The sequence below is a fragment of the Molothrus ater genome, chromosome 18, assembly GCF_012460135.2.
Source record: "Molothrus ater isolate BHLD 08-10-18 breed brown headed cowbird chromosome 18, BPBGC_Mater_1.1, whole genome shotgun sequence".
In the NCBI taxonomy this organism is placed as follows: domain Eukaryota; kingdom Metazoa; phylum Chordata; class Aves; order Passeriformes; family Icteridae; genus Molothrus; species Molothrus ater.
Genome location: NC_050495.2, coordinates 5,620,366 through 5,646,008, shown reverse-complemented (window position 1 = coordinate 5,646,008; position 25,643 = coordinate 5,620,366). Strand labels below are relative to the sequence as shown.

General features: G+C 41.5%; 2 protein-coding genes across 4 annotated transcripts in view; one reads left to right on the top strand and one right to left on the bottom strand.

The window, feature by feature from the left end:
* The window catches only part of KREMEN1 (kringle containing transmembrane protein 1), a 30,135-nt gene extending 11,392 nt beyond the window's left edge, over window positions 1-18,743 (top strand). Inside the window, exons 3-9 of the mRNA XM_036393054.2 lie at window positions 1,291-1,382; window positions 6,002-6,126; window positions 6,561-6,714; window positions 7,509-7,841; window positions 8,471-8,629; window positions 9,801-9,885; window positions 10,631-18,743. Of these exons, the coding sequence (XP_036248947.1) occupies window positions 1,291-1,382; window positions 6,002-6,126; window positions 6,561-6,714; window positions 7,509-7,841; window positions 8,471-8,629; window positions 9,801-9,885; window positions 10,631-10,793 (1,111 nt within the window). The 3' untranslated portion in view covers window positions 10,794-18,743. The remainder of the gene's footprint in view (window positions 1-1,290; window positions 1,383-6,001; window positions 6,127-6,560; window positions 6,715-7,508; window positions 7,842-8,470; window positions 8,630-9,800; window positions 9,886-10,630) is intronic.
* Window positions 18,744-18,939: 196 nt separating this feature from the next.
* The window catches only part of ZNRF3 (zinc and ring finger 3), a 66,289-nt gene continuing 59,585 nt past the window's right edge, over window positions 18,940-25,643 (bottom strand). For all 3 annotated transcript variants that reach the window (XM_036393051.2, XM_036393052.2, XM_036393053.1), the window contains exons 7-9: window positions 25,057-25,159; window positions 22,587-24,332; window positions 18,940-21,569 (exon numbers count right to left, since the gene is read on the bottom strand). In XM_036393051.2, the coding sequence (XP_036248944.1) occupies window positions 21,526-21,569; window positions 22,587-24,332; window positions 25,057-25,159 (1,893 nt within the window). In that variant the 3' untranslated portion in view covers window positions 18,940-21,525. The remainder of the gene's footprint in view (window positions 21,570-22,586; window positions 24,333-25,056; window positions 25,160-25,643) is intronic.

The following is a 25,643-nucleotide window of genomic DNA, read 5'->3' as shown; positions in this document are numbered from 1 at the left end:
CAGAGAGTTGCTTTCTAACTGCCATGCACTTCTGAGGTTGAAGACAAAGATTTCTAAAGACGTTCATCATGTTTCTCTCCAATTTCCTCACATTTTTAAGGCATTTCTATGTAGAGTGCCATTCTCATGATTGAATTCCTGACATACGGTTTCTGTCATGAAGATGTAATTGCAAAAATTCCTGTAACTCTGGCAACAAGGGAAAATGGGTTAGTTCAAGTACAAGTTTCACTTGGTTTTAGTCTTCTACTTTTTTTAGCTACTGGAGGCTCTTGCATTACACCTAAATTCCTAGCATAGCTAGTCTTAGACTTTCCTGGTGCACTGCCTCTACTAATCTGTTTGAAAGCCTAACTAGCAGCATTTTAGTCATCTAAACTGCACTCATCTCACCAGTTGTTTTCAGCAGTCTGCTATTTGACCAAAAAACATCCACAGAATTTCTAAAATTGGATCTCCCACAAAAGAGTTGTTAATAGGCATAAATGACAAGATGCAGCTGGACTGACACTTCAGTAGGGCAGTGTCATTTATAGAATTCATGCCAAAGCACATGATAAAAAGATTGCAACTGGTCCTAGTTAAAAGAAAAAGTCATACTTTAACCTGACTGTCCAAAATAAGAAATTATTCTCTTAAATAGATCTTTGCAATGTGAATAGCCTTTCACAGTGTATATAGAAAAAACTTTAAATAACCTAATGACTAATTAGGTATGCATTTGTAAGTGGTGCTACACAACAGCAAATAATTATAAAAATAGTGATCATCATCATGGACATATAAGGAATTAACCATCAATATAAAGAGATCACTGAAATGATCTCTTTATATTGATGGTTAAATCACACTTTTATTTAAAGGGAGGAAAAAAATTTGGTCTTTCCCAGAAGCCTTTATCAGCTAAGTGTTTTTATCACCATACACACAGAAAGTTGGAGTCTGGACTATTTTGTACCAAGGCAGAAAATCAAGTTTATGAGTCTATGGAACCTGTACACAGGATGTGGGACAGAAAATCTTCCTCTCTGTCAGTACTGACCAGAAACAGCTCTACACCTTTTCACCTTAGAGTAAAACAAAGCTACATTTTAGACATTACTAGCATCTTATGCTTGATGAATACTGTAATAACCAAAGCTATCTGAACTTTCCGATAATGCAAAACTTTGCATTTTTGGTAGGTACTAGAGCAAAAATAGTAATGCCATTGAAGCTTAATAAGATTGATTTTTTGGTGTTATTTTAGGAAAAAGAAGATAAATTTCAATGACTATTTTTCTCTTTCAGAAACCCTGATGGGGATGTCAGCCCATGGTGCTATATTGCAGAACATGAAGATGGAATATACTGGAAATACTGTGAGATCCCATCCTGCCGAAGTAAGAGCACCCTGCAGATTTTCCAGGCCTCCATCTCACCTGAGCAGAGATTGGCAGTTCCACAACAGTGGGTGGTGATTTCCAAACACAAATTAGGATAAGGCAAAACAGCTTATTTTCATTTGCAGACTAAGCTGTATTTTAAACAGGTTTCTGAGAGTTAATGACAAGCTTACTGAATCGTTCCTCCACTGTTATCCTTTTCATCTTATCTCAGAATTACTGGATGATATTATTTAGAAATAATACTGTATGATAGGGAGTCACACAAAACATGTGAAGTACTGCTAGCTCTTTGAATCCATAGATCATTAATTTATTAAAATCTAGAGGAGAAAAACAAAAAAGGAGTTTTTACAAGGTATATATGTGTCCCTTCATTGCAATTAGCTCATGAAATAAATTACATTAGTTTAATGTGTATAGAGCATCATATGCAGAACTGCTTGGAGGAAACATGAAAATATGAGAGGACACAGTGAAAAGGTGTCTGTGTGCTGTATGGGAACTCTGGAGTAGAATTCTGTCTCTGGCAGGTGCAGATACTTAGCATTGCTGTGAAACCACAACTTGGACTTAGTTTGATTTTTTTAAAATCAGATCACTTACAAGCTACTCACATGAAGCTTCTTTCCAGAATTTAATATTTTAATGTATTCTATTTTTACTGTGTCCACAATGTAATGATTTGTGTCAGTATCTTCCAAAATTCTCTTTCCCAAATCACATTGTTTAAAATATGCCCAAATACTAAGAAAATATTGTAGTTTTGCATGTTAACAAGCAACCATGGCTACACATTTTAATAAGTCTAATCATTAATGACTTCACTTGCTTTCCTAACTTCTTTTGTGCAAGTACCCTCTTTTTCTAAGGCATAACTTAGGTCTTCACTGCTAAGCACCAGAGCAGGTGTCCATATGTGGACATACATTTGATTGGAAGAAGTCTATTTCTTACTTGAAGTTCAGAAAGCAAAACCAGACGAAAGAAAAACGGAGCTGAAGTGATTTTTTTTACTTTGTTCATAGCTTTGTTGTTTTGGGGTTTTTATGAATGTGAATGACTCACATCTTCATGCTAGGCAAACAAATACATAAGTGTGACCTTAAGACAGATGGCTTTTACCTAGACTTAAACACAGATTAAGGAGTCTAATTTAAATAACACAAAATCACTCAACACTCTGATATTCATTGTTCAGAGGACATCTTACTTATTTTACCAATATATAAGGTATGATTTAAGAAACTTGACCCTCCTAATTAAGAAATTTAACTTGGTCTAAAATGAAAGAATTTGCATTTTCTTTAAAGACCACAGATGTTAACAAATTATCTGGATATGGCACCAGGAAAAAAGCTGAAAGACAAATTCTCTCCACTCCATTTGTTCTACACAAAGGATCCTTTTAAAACCAGCCTTGCTCATTTTCTCTGTGGTGGGGAGCAGAGGATTTAAACTTGGACACTTACTTGCACAGATAATCCAGACTTACATTTACAAAATGTCCTTTTGACCAGTAGCAGCTGCTTCAAGCATTGCACTGAAACTCGATACTAGAAAAAGGAATTGCAGCAATTTAGAGCAAACTGTACATTGCAATCACATCCAAATCTTAATACAAACCTCATGGTTTATGAAGCTGTGTAAAAAAATCTTTTATTCTTCACCACACTTTCTGTTTTCAGTAAGCATGATGCTAAGTCATAGGACCATCAAAACTATCTTGTGAAGTTACAAATAAAATGCAAAGTCAGTTTTTGAATGCAAAACTTGACTTTTGTGATGGAGCAAGAAAGCAATTGTTTTTTTAAAAAAAACCTATTTGAAATTTTTAGAGAAAAAATTCTTATATAAGCTTTTTTTCCTTAATGATATTTACTACTAGAAAATTATCTGGAACATAAGTTACCTATTAACTGTGCCCACATAATACCATAGCAGTGCCAACAACATGAAGCATCTTGATTGCCTAGAGAGATTTGCATGCAATGATTCATCTGAACAATAATTAAGAATCTACAGTTAAGAATTTTTCATTGTGGTGATGAATTCACATGATTATCTCATGTGTCTCATTCCCTAATATTTACACATAACACTACATGCTTCAGTCAGAAATGTGTTCTGACATTCTGCAAAGGTAATATACAGAATTTAGCAGTGTTATATGAAGATGGATGAGTACAATCACAGAAGACAGTGGTAGTTACTCCAGGAGGAGCTTTGTCTTCCCTTTTCTTCCTCTTTCCTTTTTCATGTCTGCTAAGCAGACTGGAATGGACAGAAACAAAATAAAAGGCAAGGCTGCAGCTCTGAGTGCTGAGAGAACATGTGCATCTCACATGGAGCATTCAGAACTGAATGCTTCAGATGGTTTGTTTGCAGTGCTGCAGCTATTCCTGACTTTTTTGGTCTCCTTGTTAATGAGGTTAGGTTTAAGTTCAAAGGAAATAACAACTTACACTTCCAAAATGTGAAAGAAAGAAAGAAAGGCTTGCTCTACCACTTAACTACATCTTCATGTTTATGACTCACATGACTCTCTCCTCATAAACAGATTTCATTACTGGAATCATATTTCCAGTGTGCATGGATGTAATGTAATAAATTTGACTGAAATATGGAGGAGGTGTTAAATGGCAGGGCCAGGTAATTTATACAGATCTGTATGGAACACAGGAACAAGGACAGCCCTAACAATTTGTGCATGTGCAAAAAGCTGGGAGGCTCTTCAAAGACAGCCAGATGAGCATAGCTGGAACATGGTTTTGAGCTCAAAAGGATTAATTCCATATTTTAATGTATTGAATATGTGCCTCAACATGTAAAATGTAGAAACTGTGGTGTTTGCCAGGACCTCATTAAGTCAAATGCTGCTTAAAAGAAAAATAATATGCTTGTGCAAAAGAGGTGACCTTTTAAGCAGAAGAGGACAAATAGATACAAATGGGTGAAGACAGTGTAATAGTGAAATACCACTGGTGAGCATGAACAGTAATTGCAGAACACTGACTACCTCACTTTTTTTGCCAAGTTTCTTTAGCAAGCTAAATATTAAGAGCAAAGAATGTTAAAATAATGCTGGGACACCAGAGACTTATTAGCCTTAGGATGTACGCTTGATTTATTTAAAAAATTTAAGAAGTTTTCAAATTACTCAGGTTTCTCTGCATACTGAAGTACTAATCCTCTGGAGCCAAGGTTGAAAGGTCTCACTAATAAAGCTACTTTAAAAAAAGAAAAAAAAAATTAAAATCCCAGGTCTCTTAGGAAAATGAGCTAGGTTGGATAACTAGGAAGCTTTTTCAGGGCTGTGAAATCATGCACAATACAAAAAAGAATGAGCTCTCTCATGAGTTATCTGCCCAGCTGTACTCAGCTGGGGTGGGGCTGCAAGTGGGGATTTCCAAAGGTATGTTAAATCAGGCTGTAACTTGAAGTCTCAGTACTTATATGAATGTTGCTGCAGGGCATATCAAAGCCATAACTCCATGCAAGTATTTATAATTGAAATTGTATTCTTAGAGAACAAAATTAATTTCTGAACAGTATTTCAAGCAACATTATGTCATTATTTATAATAAGTTTACTGGGTACTCTAATACCAATGACTACATAAATAAAACACTCATACAGGTCTCTGAGCACATCATGTCAAACAGAGCTGTGGCAGTTAGGTGGACAAAAAGAATCCATGTCAATCTGGCACAAGAATAAAACTTAACATAGAGCTAGTAACAGATTTAATTTCAAGCATGTGAATAGATATGACAAGTGGGCAAGGGATAATTTTATGCCATTATCCCAGCACTGTATTGTACTCCACATCCTCTCCCCGGGGTGGTCATGGCTAAATTCCAGTGCTTTGATGAAAAGTGCAAAACCAAAAAAAAAACAGAGCACTGAAGGGAGAAAACTCTGATATCCCATAGTGACCAAGGAGCCTTGAGACATCATTTAAATGTAAATAGATGGGTTGTTTTCTTAAAGTAATATTGCTCATTTTTAATCTCCTTGTATGATGCTTCAGATTCATATCAGAATTCAAGTTTTAAATATTAGGAAATTCACCTATATTAGTCTCTCCCATAAAACTTGCCAAACTCCATTCTAAAACAGTTTAGGTTCCTTCCCTCAAATATCCTGTTTTGAAAACTTCCAGAATGTCACGTTTGGAAGGTCAGACAGAAATCAAACAGTTTAATTTACATTTTCAGAATATGCATGCCAGTAGTAAAAAACAAAACAAAAACAACAAACCACAAAACCCCCCTGAACCTACTTAATGCCTTGGGTTTTTTAAATTGCCTCTTTCAGGAGAAATGAACAAGGTATTTATCTTGTATATTTTACTGCAGCTTACTGAAACCAGCTAGACAGTCTTACAGGTATATTGCTGAGATGATATGATACTCTTTTGTCCCATCACTCATCCCTGGGTGTGTTTGGAAAATATGACAAGAATCATGCAGAGCATGAGTAACAAAGAGTTCCCATAGGGCAGCATCGAGCCCAGAACATAGAGAGAGCTGCTCAGTGACCAGGTAGTGCATGAAGTGATCTGGGATGTTTACAGGCACTCTAGAATGACTGGTTTGTGTCACTGTTGCCAGTGCCAGGAAATCTGGGCTGTTACAAGGACCATGGGGAGCCACCACCCCTGACTGGCACCAGCGAGACCTCCAACAAGCTCACCATCCAGACGTGCATCAGCTCCTGCCGCAGCCAGCAGTTCAAGGTGATTTCCTTCCCATCCATTTACAGAATGCTTTCAAAGACAAAAATGGCAACATGCCTACAGGTCTCTGTCGTATTTCTCCTCTTCCCCATTTTTTTTTAACCTTTGGGAGGTCTAAGGTTGGACTTCCACCGCAGAGATCAAGCCCTCTCTCTGCATCCAGAGGAATCTGGACAAATGGCTAATGAATAACACAGGGGAAAATATGGTTGCTTACTGCCATTATGTCAGGGTGCCCTCCATTCCATCTTTCCCCCCAGTCTTAAGTAGCATCCTGACAGCCCAAACAAAAATAGCCTGTGGTGGTTCCTCTGAGTAATCATACTTCTCCAAAACACACATTTTCTGCTGCCAGCTTTCTTGCTCAAACAACCTCCCGCTGTCACTCCTTCAAATACTTTTCCTCCCTTCCTTATGCATCTTTGTTGTCAAAGTTTGCAGGCATGGAATCAGGTTATGCTTGCTTCTGTGGAAATAATCCTGACTACTGGAGATACGGGGAGGCAGCCAGCACGGAATGCAACAGTGTTTGCTTTGGAGACCACACTCAGCCCTGCGGTGGGGATGGCAGAGTCATTCTTTTTGACAGTAAGTATTGAAGCAGGCTCAGCTCTTCCCAAAGGAGAGGCCTCACATGTTCAGCAAATTAGGGAAAAGGCTCAAAACAAAGAGAACTGTTGCACACCAAACAGCAAAACACCTCCATGCAGTATAAATTAAAGCTGCTTTCCATTTCTGCCTAAAATTCTCATCCATTAATAATGTGAAATAGCTCTTCCGAGAAACGATGCTTGCTCATGCTCCAGAGGTTCTCTCACTTTCTTCACAAGTGGTACTAAGTCAGCTGTCAGAAACTCCCTAGGCATTGATCTGACTAGAGAGTAAAAAATTGTATGAGCATGTATGGATATGCACTGTCAGTTGGTGGCATTTGAGTTCTCTCTGGATTCACTGGTGTTTAAGTTTCCAATTTCCTACAGCTGTGAAGGAATATCAGTCATTAAGCAGTAAGAGTTAATAGTCACTAATCCACTTTCTTGCCTGCCTGATAGGTTTAGAGTAGAAGCCCCTGAATCAGTGATTTCTCTTTCATCCCATTTCTGCAGGGATGCAGGAGAGGGTACCTGGTTACACACAAAAGTTCAGGACTGATGCGTGAGTCAGAGTAATGAGGCATAAGCATTCCAAGAAAAGGCAACAAAAGCTGTGCTGAGGGAGGGAAAGAGCAGCTGCAGACACTGCATCCTGCAGGCCTAGCCAGTCTACCTTCAAGTCACATTTAAGTTTTAGAATCTATAGGGTGCTAAAGCTTTGCAAAATTAATGTATTACCTCTTTTTTTCTTTCTTCCCATTTTCCCTCCCTTTCCTCTTCTTTTCACAGCCCTTATTGGTGCCTGTGGAGGGAATTACACTTCTGCTACAGCTGTGATCTATTCCCCAGATTTCCCTGACACATATGGCACAGGCAAAGTCTGTTATTGGACCATACAAGTTCCAGGAGCATCTCAAATCCACTTCACCTTTGTCCTTTTTGAAATCAAGGATGCTACAGATATGGTGGAATTGCTGGATGGTTACACCTACCACGTTCTGGCTCGTTTTAATGGCAAGAACAAGCCTCCCCACACCTTTAACATCTCTTTGGATTTTGTAATTTTGTACTTTTTCTCAGATGACATCAATCAAGCCCAGGGATTTGCTATCAGGTATAGAGGTAAGAGGCTACCTTTGGTGTTTCTACCTTTCAGTGAGGCATTTAATTCACACAAGAGATTTCTGAAGTGGCAATTAAAAAACAAATATTTTAACTCTTATCTAACAGGTGTTTCATCTCTCTTGTTGCCACTACTCACTGGGTGAAAGTTTAGCCAAAATTTCTCTCAGTTTAGAACATTCCAGTCAGCTACATCATAAATAGCAAAATACAGGCTTTCAAAACCTGCACTTGGCTATTTATTTCATAATTTCAAAATTCAATTCTAGATCTTCCTGTTAAAACAGATTAGAAAATGGCAAAGGGAAACAAAACAAACAATAATCCATCTGCACATTGGTTTATCTTGGCTCCTCCCAACAGTCTCTTCCTCTCTAGCTAAAAGTCATCAGGAGAAAATGTTCTGGTCCTTGATTTGTACCTACTGTTATGATGAAAAACCAGCTTCCAGAAAAATTCTGAGAACCCCAAACTGCTGAAGTACAGGCTTTTTAGGAATCAGCTATAATTTGATTATTTGAGTTCTCTTATGTAAACCAGAGAGCAGCATGCCTGTTTATAAGCACAAAATAAAGTCCAGTTATACCTGTTAAGAGATTGTTACTGTAATCACACTCCTGTGTTTTCAGCTGTGAAGGACAATGTGCACCAAAACAAGATCCCAGTGAATCACACCCTTCCAGAGAGGACAAATGAGCAAGCAAATCTCAGCATCAATGCAGCCCGGTCATCAAAGATACTCTATGTCATCACAACCAGCCCAAGCCATCCTACCAGCTCCATGCCTGGTAATGACACCATTAAATGGGGAAATGGGAAAAACCATTTTGCCAAAGCAAAATCTGGAGTCACTATTTCCTTTGCTGCCTCCTCATTAGCAGATCTACTGTGCATCTTACTAAAAAATGAATTTTCATTCAGTCTAATTAGCACTAACTGGGATTCTCTCATTACATTTCAAAACACTTCTCAGCCAAGTCAGAAATAGTGTGAAGATGGTGAGTTCTTGAGAATGAAAGCATCTCAAAACACTGAGTCAGAGCAGCCTCCTTACTGCAATCACCTTTAGTGACCTGCATGCCACAGAAGGGCACAAGTTGCTGAAAAAAGAGCAAACTTTACTTGTAGAGTCTAGAATGGCTTGAATGCTGGTTGCATCCCTGTTATCCCAATTAACAAAAGCCTCATCAGTAATACAAAGGGGACTAGACAAGTTAATGGGTGTAGGGGAGGGCTCACTGAGAAATGTCATGTTCAGAACTCAGCTTCAGGACATCACTGAATTCAGGAAATTACTGAGCTGTGTAATTGAAGGCTGGAAATGCACTCTTAGTGAATATCACTTGTTCTCTCCTGTTGTTAAACCACCCTGGCCATCTGCTTTTATGTCTCATTGGAGCTGGGTCTCAATCCCACAGTCCTGGAGCTGTCTGCATCCCAAACCTGAAATGTGCTCACACCCAAACCAGCCAAGGTGCAGAACCTGCCCAGGAATAGTCTGGGACCAGGCCCAGCCTAATGCTGGCTTACCACAGTTACACCTAAGCTGCCTTAGTGTTAAACTGCCCAGGAACACCAACAGAAACTGCACCCTTGGATTTTATGCAGTTCCAAAAATACTGTTCAAATCATCATGTACAGGCAATGCTTTGAGGAATGGGGCAGTGGGTGGAAGGGAACTTCTGCTTCCTTTCCTAGATAATTTTACTAGCATATGCTTTGAATTTTGCCAGCTTTCAATTTTATTGGGAGGAGTTCTGCAAGGGAAAAAAGCAGTTCTGACTGAAAGTTGTATGGTTTGTGCCAGTCTGCAGAAAATACTTGCAGGTTTAAGGCATCGTCAAATTCCAGATTTGAATAAAGCATCAAAAGGCTGTTTGTTCCTTTCATGCAATACTCTTACTGTAAAGACTGTAAATAAATGAATGTACTGAGAGCTGCCCCTCTTCTCTTTTGCAGAATGGACAATATACAGCCTCGCAGCACTGCTCATCCTGAGTGCCACAGCCATAATAGCAAAGATACTTCTGCACGTTACCATGAGGTGAGTGGGGAGCAAAACCAACCAGAGACCCAAGATCTCAGCTCTGAACCAAACCTGGGGCTCCTCTCTGCCTTCCCATTGTCAGATTGGTCATATTCCAAACCAAGTTAGCTATATTACATATTTGTGTTCTCATAGAAGATCCTAAATAAGCATATTTTTTAACTTTCCAGCCTGTTGGGATAGCATTTGCTACTAGACTATCTCTTCTGCTCTTGATTTGACAAGATCTGTACTTTAGGAGGAAGGAGGAAAATGTTATCAGACATCCAGGTTTGGTGAGAAGAGGTCAAATTGTGATAATACTTTGCAGGGAAAAAATTAAAACCTCTACATTCCTACCAAGTAAATTCTGGGTCCTCTAGATGGACACTCACTGAATGAAATGATGGGTGAGTTACCAACAAATCAAAATGCTGACCATTGCATTTACATAGTACAAACATGCTTAAAAATATACAAGGAAATTCATTTGTGTTAATAGCAACTATAATAATAACAACTCCAGTCTGTAGAGCCCTCTTTGCTTAATGTCAGTGCTGTCATTAGGGTGGCAGAAGGATGCCTAACTTTTCATTTGATCAAGCCAACCAAGAAACACTCCAAAAACCTACATTTTGCACATCAGGTAGAAAGAAATGTCACAGATGCAGTGGAGGCTGTGAGCACTCCCAGTGCAGACACATTAATAACCACAGCTACCCAAGCACTTGAACACAAGAGTGAATTCACTCTTGTTTCCTAGGTCCCACCAGATTCCAGCTGCAGCTGAAACAGAGGATTGCAGTGATGTCACTACTGCTGGTGAGATCTGGAGTATATTTTACCAACCATCCACATCAATATCCATCTTCAAGAAAAAGCTTCGAAATCAACAAGATGATTGCAATCCACTGGTGGGAGACTGAGCTTTCATCTTGCAAGAATTGATCTCCTTAAAATCCAGGTGACTTGAGATTATTCTTCCTTTTTTTTCCTCCCAACCTCATAGCTATTTTCCAAAAAGTCCATTTACAAAGGCCTTTGAGTGACTTTGCCTATCTGCTGTTCTCTTGGATATAGCAGTGACAACGGATTTAATTGCAGCAATAATTTTGAAATACCTGGTGCTCCTCAAGTCTTTAGTGCTGTTAATTACTGCCTTTAAAACATTGCACTTAAAATAGATGTAAAAACTCATAGCATTCAAAATGTCCTGTACCCCTGCCCAAGGTTACTGAAGGGGTTTTTACAGGTTGAGGATTTCTTGTGTCCCCCTTGCCTGTGCCACTGTATTAGATCAGGCTACTTTAGTCCTTTTATTCTCAAGCTGAAGACAGAGGTGGGTACTGCTAACCTGTTCAGCAAACAGAGCTAATTTACCTTGATGTAAACACATCTCAATGGTATTATACAGTGGAATGGGAATCAAAGACTGGAAAAATGATCAGCCTGGTTGCTCAGTGCTGTGCTCTTTCTGCATGTTCTGTTTCTGTGTCTACAAGCAGAGATGCAAACATAAAAAATCAAATTCAGGATGCCTCTATAACAAATATGCATTTTGGTTGACTAGAGCTCACCAGGTCAAGGCCTGCAGGAGCATTGAAGCCTTTTAAATGACTCTGTCTGGCCCATCATTCACCAATGTTTATGATAATTTTGTTCATATTCACAGTGATCCTTTAAAAAACTAATTGTTCTCCAGCCTGAGAGCCAGCATTCATTCTGGGTATAAGCTTAGGGCTTCTTAAAGGATTGTCCAAAGATAATCCACTGAACTTTTATCAGTGAGGCTGACCAACCAATTTTTGCTCTGAAGTCACATGTATTGATCTCAGCAGCCCAAACATTGTACAGAGCTGTAGGCTGCTATCACCAACTCCCCTGGGCCAGGCTGTGCAGCTGAGCATCCACAAAACAGCTGCCTTGACGCTCACCTGGGAGCAGTGTCTCCTTGCCTGCAGCACTAAAACTGAACTGAATTTTTAAGGTAATTGCCTCACTTGTCAAAGAACTAAAACATCAGTGGGGTTCTGATCTGTGAACTATTTTCTTTGAATTGCAACAGACAGCATTAACTATTGCTGCTCTTTGGTGGACTGACTGTCCACCCACAATACTCAGATTTCTCATCCCACCACCACAAGCGGGAAACAAGAGATTCCGAGGGATCAGCAGTGAATCTTTCAGCCTCAGCAAGTTCAGACCAGCAAGATATTTAGGAAAAACTGTCAATGCAAATGTCAGATAAATTGACTGGAAAAAGTTTACAGTGGGCAGCTCTTTAAACTCAGAGAAGGTTCACTGAGAACCACTAATCTACACTAATTCTGGTTAAGTTTGAACACTAATTCTGGTTAAGTCTGAACATATACCAATGGTCTGCATATACCAGATGTGCAGTCAGAGAACATCCATTAAGTGCATCTACAAAAGGTAATTAAGAAAAGTAAGAAAATTGCCACTGAGTTTAAATTCATTCCAGTATCTGCCCTTACGTTTTTGAACATATAACTCCCTCCCTTTTGTGAGAACTACAGATTTCACTGAAAAATCAGGGCATCAAAGAATTAAGCAGTGAAATATTGTGCCTTAGCACTGTAGATCTGGTCTTTACCTGAACTGAATTCAGTCCAGCTTGATTTATGTACCACAGATGAGTGCTAGAGACAGCTGAACAACATCACAATGCATGCTTAAAAGAAACCAGACTTTACTAAGCCAGCAATTATGGAATTGTTTATATAAAAAATGGAACAGCATGGGAACATCTAGTACTTTCTTGCATGAGCTGCTGGAAAGAATACAGGAAAATATAATTACAGTATTAGCTAAAATGAAGACAGGACAAGTTGTAAAAGCTATGCTGGTTCTCTCTTACGTGTCACCACATTGGACCAAAAACCATTGTCTGTTTCAGACCCAACACAAGATCTGAAATTGCCTTTTTTAAAGGTAAGGTTTTACATCATGCTGTGTGGAGAAAGAGTTCACCTCAGACATTCAGAGCAAAACAAAGCAGGTTGGTTCCTAAGCATCCTTAATTTAGTGCACTAACAGGAAACCTGCAGAGGGAATCACAGTGTGCTGCCAGATCCTCAGGAGCTGTTACAAGCACACAGTGCTTATCACAAAGTGATGAAGCTTTGCTTGCCTTATCAAAGGCAAGTTAAACATTTTGTCAGAGAGACATTCGTAAAGCAGTTACCTAATGGTGATAAAAAACATCAGGAACACCCAGTGACTGATGTACACCTACTGCAGAAAGGAAAATACAGAATGTTACACTTCTCTTCATTAGTGAAGAATTTAATTTCACTATAATATTAGAGAAGATATAATTACAAACAGCAACAAAGACTGACACTACTAATGCAAAAATCTACACAATTTAAGAAATGAGATTTTTGCATTGCTCCCTTAGCTCCTCAAATATTTTTTTAATAAAATTGTATTTCATGGGACTTTCATGGGGAGCATTAATCAAATTTATGTACAAAAGTCCCATAAAACCAGCACTTACAGCAGATTAACTGGTCATGGCAACAATCAACAGGACTAGTATTAAACAATGCATGGGTAATACACTGATAAAAACATAGAAGAAATTATGTTCCCCCACGCAGAATTTTTCAGATTGGCTGATTCTAGATCCTGCTAGTGCTAGCAAACAGAGCAATGGATGGAAATTCATGGACAGGGTCCCTTAAATAGCACTTATTACTTTCCTGGCTGAGACCATGAGGAGCAGGTAGATCTCCAGTGTGGATTTTTTCCAAATGTGGTAGGGTCACTCACACTGCTAGTGCAGACACTTCAGGGTGTGGTGATTTATGGCCAAGAGATGTGGTATCCATGAACACAGCAGGTTTTGATCTTTGCTGTAAGGGTTTGGGGGAGAAAGAAGCAAAAAGTGTGACCATGCACAAGTGTTGTAATCCCACAGAAGAAATGCCCCTACTGCACGGGCAGCTGAGAGCTGGGACACCTCAGCAGGGTGGTGTCTACACCGTGTTCTCCAACAAATTGAAAATAACTGCAGAAGGAGCATTTGTTTGGAATTGTATCTGAACAGCCTTCTGAGCTCCTGCCTAGCAGTCCCCTCAGGAGGCTGGACAGGCTGCAAAGGTGACACTGGCTACAATGTCAAAAGCAACTGGTGTGGCAACCAAATCCTGATGAGGAGCTGCCTCCTCCTTCACAGGGATTTCAGCTCCTGCTCTGGCCCACTGCTCGCTCTTGTGTTGGTGTGACCAGCTGTGTAGTGGTGCAATAAACTGACCGGGTCAAAAACTGCCATGGCTTCTTCTTCCCTGAGTTACCTTTCACAGAGCTGAGCTCTGTGCCCGTGCTCCCCGGGTGGTGGCACAGGGAGATGAGCTGAGAGCTCCCTGGGTGCACACTGGGCAGACAATGAGCCCTGGGACAAGGGCAGATGTCTGCCCCAGGAGCTGCCACAGCCATGGGTGAACCTGCTGCCTTCACCCCGCACCCAGCAGCCTCCACTGGGTGGGCACTGCAGGTGCACAGGGGCCAGCTGGACAAGTGCCTTCCCCTTCAAAATCTACATTTAAAACTAGTTTAGTTTGTTGACTACGTGATTTTATATGTATTTTTATCTTAATATTGTTATGTTGTGGGAAAATAGAGACTTTGTTATGTAAAAATGTGTGATGTGTTATCATAGTAATATATATATTTGTATATGTATAGGAAATGCATTATTTAATACAGCATATTATGCTTCTATCTTGCTAACATTTTATAGGAAGAAAAGATGTTGGTTTACACTCTGGGAAAAATAAATTTTCTATACACTGTAACCATAGGGAAAAAATCAAAGCTACTTCTTTGGTGTATATGATAGACATTGAGAATAAGGGAACTCAGCCTCAGTTTTGTGACAGAATAGATGCTGATAAAACAATTGCTGTAAGAAACACTTTCCTCCTTTGGATCTCATTTCTAGCCTGTAATTGTATTAGGCTGTTCATAAGATTCTGCAAATTCATGTGCATATACTCTCTGGATGATTTTTACCATCTAACATGTAATCTGCTTTTTCAATCAAGCATTAACATAATCTTCTTTAGGACTTGTTTCTGCCAGGACAATGCTGAGGAAGTTTATCACATTGCTCATGCAGGCAATCCAGTGGGATTGCAGAATTAAAGTCTGTGTATTCCAACCCCCCCAGCAATAATATAAATAGGAGATTTTTATGGATAGCCCTGGAAACTGCACTGAATCTGCAGCCTGGATGACTACAGGTCAAACACACCAGCAGACACATGGCTGCCACTGAATGAGCATAAATAGCTATTCCACTTTCATCTTCTGCTTAATAAGCCCTCTCAGGCAGTGGGAAGGAACAGAGTTTTCTGGTGCACCACTTTGCCTAAAGGAAGGGTGAACTACAAAAACAACTCCTGACAAAAACTTGTCCAACTGGTTCCTATTGCCTTGCAGCAGTATTTCACAATCTTCCAATGAAATACAGTTCACTGATAGTTTCACCTGAATATTGTTCTGGACATTATTGAACAATTCTGCTACCTTGAGAGTGAAAAATACAATTGCCTTCAGACCATAACCATTTTTTTTAACAACACATCCCCACTACACACACATTTCACACCACTCAGACTTTCCCAGATTTACTGAGCACCTGTGCTTTGGGATGAAATCTGGCATCATGAACTTCCAGCTAAAGACATTTTGCTCCAAATCCAAAAGCTATCACATGAACCACATAAGGCTGTCAAGAAACCAGAATAAATCAAATTTGAGGTGAGTCACTGCTGAAGTATGCACTGTGTTTGTAACTGTTCACCCTGCATTCAGCAAATGGTTGTAAATAATAATTATGAAAAAATAAATACAGTGTATTTGTGCAGGAGGAGTTCAGTTAGGATGACTAAAGTGTATACAAGCATGAAATAAAGGAGGCAGAAACTGCTGCAGTTCACCAGCAGATTACAAGAGCACTGCCTGCTGTACATGTTAGAAGAGAGTAATTAGAGCTGAGAATGATTACTTTACATATGAAGTATGATACTGCTCTGAGGCACAATTTCTGAGGTAACAGCAAATTGAAAGTCTTCAGTTTACATGTTTTCAAACTCTTGAAAACTGTATAAATTCGTTCAGGGTTTGCTTTGCAATTACAGCATTATGTAATGCTGTTTCCACTTTCTTGCAAGATTCATCTTTTCTCTAATTAATTCCTCCTGGCCAAAATAATGCTACATTTTAAGAAACCTTCAGCAACCTTTTATGTAAACACCAGAAAACCAGTAACAAATACCAAAACTGTCCCCACCCTTTCATGAAAACTCATTTTTCTTTTAGAAACACAATTGTCACAGGGGACAGGCCTCCCCTTACACAGGGGAGGTTACTCTGCTCTCCTTTCTTGCCATTCTGGTTATGAGACTCTGGCACTTTGGTTCTTTCTGGGAACTGTTCCCTTCTTTTTTCTTGCTTGTTTCCTAAGCAGCAGTTTCATTCCCCACGAGGAAAATGTGTTCTTTATTCTCAAAGAGGCACTTTTCTATGAAGCATTTAAGTCACAGGAGCAGGGTGCTTTCACTGCAAGATAAAATATCTGGTTTCAGGTATGCCATTGTCTCCCAGGCCAGAGAATTAGGCCAGGCTGGCTCCACAGGGTATGGACATGGCCACCCTTTTAAGGCATTTTTCTCTTCACACTACCCAAGCAGCATCAAACGTCACCTAACAGCTGCCATAGGATTTGACAGATGCCCACAATATTGCAGATAGTGTTACAGAAACACCAAGTGTTACAATAATGTACAACCCACTATGAATAATCTGCTCCTGCTTGTCTTCTCCTACGGTATCAAGGTTCTGTAGAGTTTGTGGTGCCCAACAGGACTCTCATTTTGTCACAAATTTGTCCCTTAAGCATCAAACCTGAAAAGTAAAAAGAACCTCCCCCCTTACCAAGTATCCAAATGTTCATTTTGAACAGAAAATATTTACATTTAGTCATTTTTAAAAAGCCACAACAAAGACTAGACAGAATTTCACACAGAGCCAAGCACCACACACGAGCTCACCCCTGCTGTGTTTCACGCAGACAGAACGTGGGTTCACTGATTATTCTGTGGGACAGTGGCACAGTTGGGACAGCCACAGTGCAGTGTCACCAGACAATTTCAGAAGGCTTTGAGCATTTGCCCATACACAGTAACACCTTACCTCATCAGAAGGCTTCAGGCACCTGCCCATCCACAGTAACATCCTGTCCCTTCAGAAGGCTGCAGGCATCTGCCCTTCTGGTCCTTTAGCCCAACCTTTTATCCCCTCCTGTTGATGCATTGCACCTGTGTGCCCCTCATGTTTATTCACTGCCCCGGGTGCCCCTCATGGTTCATGCCCTGCCCCTGGGTGCCCTCTGTTCCTTTGGTGGTTGCTCAGTGCCCCTGGGCACTCCATGGCTCGTTGCTGTCAGTGCTGCTCACCTGCTGCTCACAGCTGTGCCCTCTGGGGATGGGGCTCAGCCACAGCCCCACTGCCAATGATCCCAAGCTGTGTCCCTACAGGACACTGAGGGTGGTGCCATGTCCTGTTCCTAAAAGCACAATCACCTGGCAGTTTTCTTCAGAACAGGGAACAAGAAAACAGAACAGCAGCAGCAATCAGGGGGTGGAGGGAGGGAAGAGAAGGGAGATTCAGGTGTGACCTGTTATGAGTTACCAGCCACCCACGCACGGGGGTTTTATGCTTTTTGTAAAAACAACTGGTGTGTGAACTAATTTGCATATTAAAGGCATATCTGCAATCACTGGCAAGTGCCAAGACTCTGCTCACTGAGCAGAAAAAGGGGCACATACTTTAATTGGGCAGCACCTGCTCCTGTTGCTCTTCCATTGCTGTGCCTGCCTCCCACACAGACCAGGGTTTTCTGTTGGACCTGAGGTCAGGATGGGAACTGGTCCTCGTGCTGTGAAGGGTCCCTTACCAAATAATACTCTTGAGCAGTCTGTCATCCCAAATGGAGTTATCACACATGAAACAAGGAGGGTTGGAGAGAAGTAAAGCTCATTTCTTGGCTGAATCCTGAGGTGATTGAATTACAGTGCATTTGAACATGGATGAGAGATGGGGAAAGTCCAGGGGATTACCAGGTGGAAATCTCTGGGAGAAGGAAGAAGCTGGAGAATCCTGGAAAAGGCTCCATGAGTGTATCACTGGATGGGAAATGAATAACACATGAAGGTGAACTGTTGACACAGTAACATACATAAATACACATGTACATACACACACAGAGCCACACAGCCCCAGGCTCCCCTCTTCTGGAGTCTGCATAAACATCTCTGATGAAATTGTGCTCTCTGCTGACAAAATGAGCACCACAATATTGATTTTCACTCAAGCAGGACCAGTGATTCCATGATCCAGGGCAAAGGACCTGGATCTTGACTATTCAAACTATGATCTACCCAGCTGTGCCCACCTGTATCATGCTCTCTCAAAACAATTTTATTTCATGGCAATAAATTACAATAAATTATTTTTACCTAAAATTACAAGAGTTCAGTTCCCCAGCCATGAGGAACAGGCAGGTTCCAAACATAAATGAGGATTTCTTTTAGCAGATGTGGTACTTCCATGTGCCTGGGGGGCTCAGGGTCTTGTGTGACTCCTACCCCCAGTAACTGGAATGCTGTGTAAAGGTACATACATATCCATCTATCTGGTGTTTAAAAAAAAGGAAAAAATGTTGTTTATTAGAGTTCATCCCAGTATATCTAGGACTGTACTTTGAGAACAGTTATCTATGTCCTTTCCCCCAAAACAAGAAGGACAACTCCCACATGTATATGCAATAAAACTGTATTTTTTGTGTGGTTTTGCCTTTTTTTTTCTTTTAATACAGACATTTGTACACTTTCTTACAAAACTGCAAGTAACTACACTTCTCTTAAATCATTTTTGGTCGGCAAGTACTGTAAAATCTTTGTGTGCAATTATCATGTATTTACAGGGCCTCGTGTTAGTGATTTTCAGTGATTATTACAATAATGTCACACACTCTCAACATAAGACATGGCTTAAGATAAATATATTAGTAAATAAATATTCTGAGAACATATTTCCATACATGAAATGTGCTGCTATACATATACAGAATATATACAAGATGCTTTATAGCTTTTAAAACATTTTTAAAAATGGTAATGAAGGAGAAAGAGCCCTTTGACCATATTACAAATCTTTACAGCAAATTTTATACAAAACAATTTTAAGTGCTATAAGACAATTTTAATTAAAAACATTTTAAATAGTGCCTCATGAGCCAAACACAACGACAACTGTTCATGTAAGTAGTAGAAAGGCATTTTGTTATAGAAACCATCTATCATGGCCAGCTAGCCTGTAAGTCTGCACTGGACAGAGAGTTTTATGTTAAATGTCAGAGCCAGCACAGAAGGCAGCTGTAGGGTGTCTGTGGTACGGCCTGCAGAGATTTGTACCAGCAGAGATTTCCACAATGTGTGGGACCAGCACATCTGGGATCACCAGGAGCCAGAATATTCCAATCTTTTTAAGAAACGCTTTTACCACAATATGCTGTTTTAGTTACAGAGTACAATGTATCTTAGGCAGCCTTTACAGTGCCTCACAAAACACCAAGCAGAATAACCAAGCTAGTGTACCATAGCTTCTAAAATGCATTTCTTTTTTAGTGGAGGAAGGAAAGAGTAAGACTTAAAAATTAAAAAAAAAAAATTCCAAAAATCACAACCTTTAGAGTTTGTTCTCCCAACATATACCACTTACTTCAGTCATTCAGAGAATGAATAAGTTTTTAATAAACTTTATACACAGAAAATGTGTTTATTGAAATTTTTCTTTTAATCTTATACCCAGATATTGCCTTGTATTAATTCTCTGAACAGCTGAATTTTGGTGCTTGTTGATTGAAAAGATGTAATGTGAATTCCTTTAGGTGGAACTTTTTTCCTAACTTACTGGGTATGAAAGCAAAAGGAAATAGATGAATGTATTTGTTATTTCTTAAATATCTGTTTCCTTCTTTTAAAATAGTTCATTTGGGACTACAGAGAATACAAGTTAGCTTTGCTGGGTCTCACAACCAGCCCAGTGCTGTCAAGGACATTGCTTTGGCAGAATATGAAGTGTACATCTCTATTTCATGTCTTTGAAGCATCTCCAAAGTGTACTGAACTTAGGACAAATCTTTCAGAAGACTGGCACTGTGGGCATTAAATACTTCGTTTCCCTTTAGAAGAATTCCTGCTGTGAATACACCACAGGATGACACTGTGTCCTCAGGCACATGCAGCATGACAGGCAATTTAACCCATGCTATGGTAGCCTCTTACTCAGAAGCTGCTGTTTCCACAGGAAACAATTGCTATCAGAAGTGACAACATAAATTATCTCATGATAACAAACATCCCCACTAGGACAAGAACAAGAACAAAAGTATGTGCCCAGGCTAATGGGGTACAGAGAGCACTCTGTACACAAGACAAAAATGAAGCACAACCAGCTGGGCCCAAGAAACCTTTAAAACAGATCAATCTATGGAAGCTACATCAACCACAGCAAAGAAGAAAACAATGATCAAACCAAGTCCCTCACTTTGCCACACACACAAAAGGTGACAAGCACTGCTTCCCTTAGGCATGCTTGCAGCCTGTAAGGAAACAAGAAACCCTGTTTCCAAAATGAGCCAGCAAAGCTGTGAGCACACTGCAAGCTCTGCTTTCCTGCACATGCCAGCATTCCTCACAGCTGTAACAGGGGCTACAGGTGCCTGAAAAACTTCCTATGGAAGGAAAAGTTCATTACCTACAAAGGTAATACCCTTTCTAAGCACTTTGTTCGAGCATCTGCTTGAGGGAGAGGTCCCCAGCATTCTTCACTGGTCAGAAGATACAATGAGGTCCACGGTTTAAATAGAGGAAGTGAGGATGAGAACATTCTGAGCTCTCAGTTTCCTTACCCCCACTCTGTTGAAACTAATCCTATTGGCAGGACACCTTCCTAGCCAAACCATCAGAGCAGCATGAAAGGGAGGAGAAGGGAAGAGGAGAAAGGAGACAGTCCAATGCTTCACCTCCCTCAAAATCACTCACATAACTTGCTGGCTGCTAGGATTTGCTACTGGGATTAGTCAATATCTGAGCATCCATTCAGCAGCTGTATCCCTCTGGATTACTATATTTCAAGGTGCTATCTGGTTTCTAAGGCAGGTGTAGCCCTGAGCTTATCAAAGGCTGGACTCCTTCAAGTAGGAGATAACAGCATCTACACATAGCCTGGCTTATTTAACACACTGTGTTACCTCTCAGCAAGAGGTCACTTCTAAAAAGAAAATATAAATAACACTTTGTCATTAATATAGAAATGGCACTAGAGCTCAGAAATGCTCCACACCATGTCCCACATGGGCTTTGCACACAAATCAAGGCCTGAAGGCTTCAGGCAGGAGGGACAAAGGAGACAATCAAACTGATGTGAACACAGAGGAAGTAGGGGAGGGACTTCTCCACATTACCACTTTTGTGTGTTTGTCAAAGCTTAAAAAAAAATTAAGTCCATGAGAATTTGGAGTCTCCGATAAGCTCCGCTTCTCCATCCGCGATCATCTGGACAGGTCTAGTCACTGATTTGGCTTCTCTCCAAGGGATGAGATCCAGCACCTGAAGGATAAAGAAAACTAAGGAACATTGCATCTAGAGTATTGCATACAGCTTGGGCCCCCAAACAAGACACTCAGTGACGAGTTTCACAGACATCCAAGGTGCTCAGAGGGCTGCAGCACCTGGTGTGCAGAGGCTGAGGGATCTGGGCTGCTCAGCCTGCAGTAAAGGCATCCCCAGCAGCTCTGCAGTACCTGCATGGAGGCTGTCCCAGTGATGAAACCACAGTCCTCACAGACATGCACTCTGAACCAGAGGTGAGGAAGTTAAGCTGAAGTGTGAAAATCTTTTGACCATAATGGCAGACAAGCACAGCCACAGGAGCCCAGAAGGGGACTGCACTCTGTGTCCCTGAAGGTTTATCCAGACTGACATTTGGATACATTTGGTCTGACAAACTTGGTCTGGTCTCAGAGCTGGCTGTGCTTTGAGCAGGGGGTTGGACTAGATGATGGCTTGAGGTCCATTCCCAACTAGGGTACCTTGTGATACTATGAACACCCTTTAAAATAACCCTAGCAAGGCAGGTAAGAAATATCCCCCTCTGTCTGTGAGTAGCTCTTTTTTCCCCCCTTGTCCATGTCTACAGAAGAGATTTTCCCACATACTCTTCTACAGCAGTTCCAAGATTTTCACCTTTTAAAAAAAAACCAAACCCTTCAGCTTGTCTGTTGTCTCTCACAGTGGCATTGCCTGCTTAGGCAACTCACCACAGCTGCCATGACCAGCACAGTGTCCCTTGCTGTGGGAACTCTAATGGGGGCCTCTCCCCACAAAGGATGAGCATGAAAGCTTTTATAGAGTTAATTAGTAAGTTATCATCTTCTCCTCCTCTGGCTATGACCAAATGAGCACAGGTAACCAGGGAATAATTCTTTGGGCAAATGGCTAGTCAATAACCTGCTCTTATGTGAAGGATGGAGTAACCTTTATGGCTGCAGGTACCTAGGCAGCTGGCAGCATTTCATCCACTAACACAGAAAGGTAGCAAGTAATCAAAAAAAGCTCATATATTACCTGTGGCCTTTGTGGTCATCATCAGCTTCTGGGAGTTCAGAGTGGGACTGGGAAAGGGCATTCCAGTTTCCTCCTCCTGAGAGTAGTTCTGCTGCAGGAATGATGTTGCCTCATAGCACACCTCCCTCTCCACCTGTACCTCTCCAACACCTTGACAGTGCAGGTAAGTGTCTAGCTCAGGTGTTCCATCCCAGGAGCTACAGCCTCCTATGTGGGTCCCTTGGTGCTCTGGTGGTAGGATCAGCTCACAGTCTCTGTCTTCAGGAATGATGGGAATGCGTTGACCCAGATCACATACACCCTTACAGCAGTTTGGCAAGGTGTCATCAGGAAGCGTGTACTGCACATTCACTGCATAGTCTTCTGTATAGCAGCCACCACCTCCACTGCCACTGGTGCTACTACAGGCTACCTGCTTCTCTTCATAGAAGCAGCAGGGCAACCCCTCATATTTTACCCCATCTGTCCTATGTAAGTGGTCTGAGTTAATACTGTACAAGCCTGGGGTGTTCCCTGACTGTGGTTCAATTCCTTGGCCACACGTCCCCCACAGTGGAGAGCTAAGGAAGAGTGCACTACAGTCAGCTGTCCCATTGCTGGGCTCCAGGGCAGAGTGCTGGAATTCAAAGCAGCACGCGCACGCCTGCTCCGAAATCGACCCCGCTATCTCTGGATTCTTCCAGTTCCTTTTAACATCCAAGGCAGCACCAGGAGTGGCCTCAGGTCCTCCCTCTGAGGTAGTGCCATTTGGATCCCTGTGCTCTAGTGAGGAATTACTGCTATAGTTCATATCCATGCTGCAATTAGACAGTTGGTCCCCTGAGGAAGAAGCTGGCACAGGCCGGCAGTCAGCACCCACCAGGCCATGACTGTGAGCTGGGAGCTCATCCTGGTGAGAGCCCTCCAAGAGCACAATTGCCCCCCTGTTTGCACCACCAACCTCAGCCACTCGGCAAGGGCTCCTGCTGCGGTACACGTAGGGGTCGTAGTCACTGCTCAGAGAGCTGCGGAACGTGGAGCAGCTCCCGTAAACCCCCTGGTTACTGACCTCAGTGCAGTCAACCATGGAATCACTGGAGGAGCAGTGGCACTGACCAGAACTGCTGCTGCTGCTGTCACTGCCAGGGCAGTCGGCCAAGTACCCGCTGCACACCGAGCGGTGGCCGTGATAGCAGCTAAAGCTGGAGGTACTGCCACTCTCCAAGCGGGACGAGGGCATTACATGTACCACAGGAGGGAAAAGCACGCTGCTACCAGGCTGAAAGGCACGGGAAGGACCCTTTGAGGCAATGCCAGCTGGAAGCTGTCCATCTTGCTCAGGGTAACTAAGGCCTTGGAAGTAGTAGTGCTGATACATGGTCTCATATCGGGAAAAGCACGCTGCTTTGGAAAAGTTGCGTCCACCAAACTTGGGCCTTCGGAAGTTGTGAGCCGGAGAGTAAGCCCTGTGCTCCAGGCTGCAGTGATGGGTGTTTAACGCATGGTCCAAGTGAATAGGCTGATAACTGCGGATGTAGGCAGGGGAAGGGGCCTGGTAGAGGCTCTGTTCTCCGTGCCTCTCCACCGTCAGCAGGGTGATGGGGTTTCCGTGCGGGTCCATGCTGGTCCGAGTGGGATACGCTGTGATCTGGCTGGCTCGGTGCACTCGGCCTGGGTAATGGACAGGCAGGATCACCCTCTGCTGCCGGCCGTGGGCTGCATTGATGGATTCCAGACAGATGGGAGCTGCATTCCCCTTCTTCTGTTCTGAATGAGAGAAAGAAGAATGGAGAAGTAGAACTAGAAGGGAATAAAATTACTTTATGCAAGAAAGCATATTTTGTTTCCCATGTCATTACATTATGCACCAATTTTTTACATGGAAGGAAAAAAAAGCAAAACAAAACTCACAAGCATGTCTGGAAAACTTTGAAACACCCAAGTGTATTTGCTTAAAAAGCAAAAGAAGTGAATTTATTTCAGATACTGTTCTCATATACACAAAATCTTTTGCTAACATCTTGCAGAGGCTGAGAGAGGCTGGAAGTCATTGCTCAAATTTTCACTTTACGCATTTTTGTATAAATGTGCAGCGCCAGAAAACTTTCTTAAGACAGAGGAAATGAAAGCAGGAAGAGGGCAAGTAAGGGAAACCACGTTCCAAGTTACAAAACCATGGAAAAATAAAAGCCCATACATTGTTTTCTTTGTAATTCTCAAGGGAAAACATATCCCTTTTCTCCATGTGTCCGCGCACTCAGGGCTGCACAACACAACACTGCCCTCAGCTGGGCATCATCCCCAGCCCAAGGTTATGCCAGGGGCACTCAGATGTTCTCTGAGAGTTTGGGGTTAACTGTATTTCCAGGGCTATGTTACAGTAAGGACTGGGAGCTCCACGCAGATTCACAAACAGGGACACTTTTTATTTCATCTTTTCAAGCTGTCTGAAATAAACAGGACACCAGAGCATGCACAGTGCAGCACTTACCTATGATGTTATGGCGGCAGTGAGGGCAGGTGTGGTGCTGCAGCAGCCAAGGATCCACACATTTCTTGTGGAATCGGTGAGTGCAGGGAATGACACGCAGCTCCTACAGGAACACACGAAGCACCATGAAAAATCTACTTCTTCCTAACAAATGAATTTTTAACAGCTTGTTCCTAGTTTTTTTTTCAACCTGGCTATTAAATGGAGCGATTTCTAGTCTTGAAGTGCTAAGAAGGAAAAAAATGGCATCAAGACAGCCAAGAGCACAAGAGGTAGTGCTCAGCTGTCTCTAAAAGAAAAGTCTGCAGGCACCTTAGGATTCCATGCAGATATAGGACATTTCTTTAGGACACTTTTTTAGTATGTCCCTATGACCCAACACCTTTAAGAAGGCCATCATAAAAGTTTTCTTTAATATATTCAATGAACTTAAAAAACAGAAATCAAGAGTAATGATGTACCCTTCCTACAGTTATTCACAATGGAAAACACTCAGGTAAAAGCAAAACCAACACAGTGTATATGATACTTTTTCCCTTGCCCAGGACTCTTATCCTTCAGCTATGATCTGTCTACAGGATTTCCTG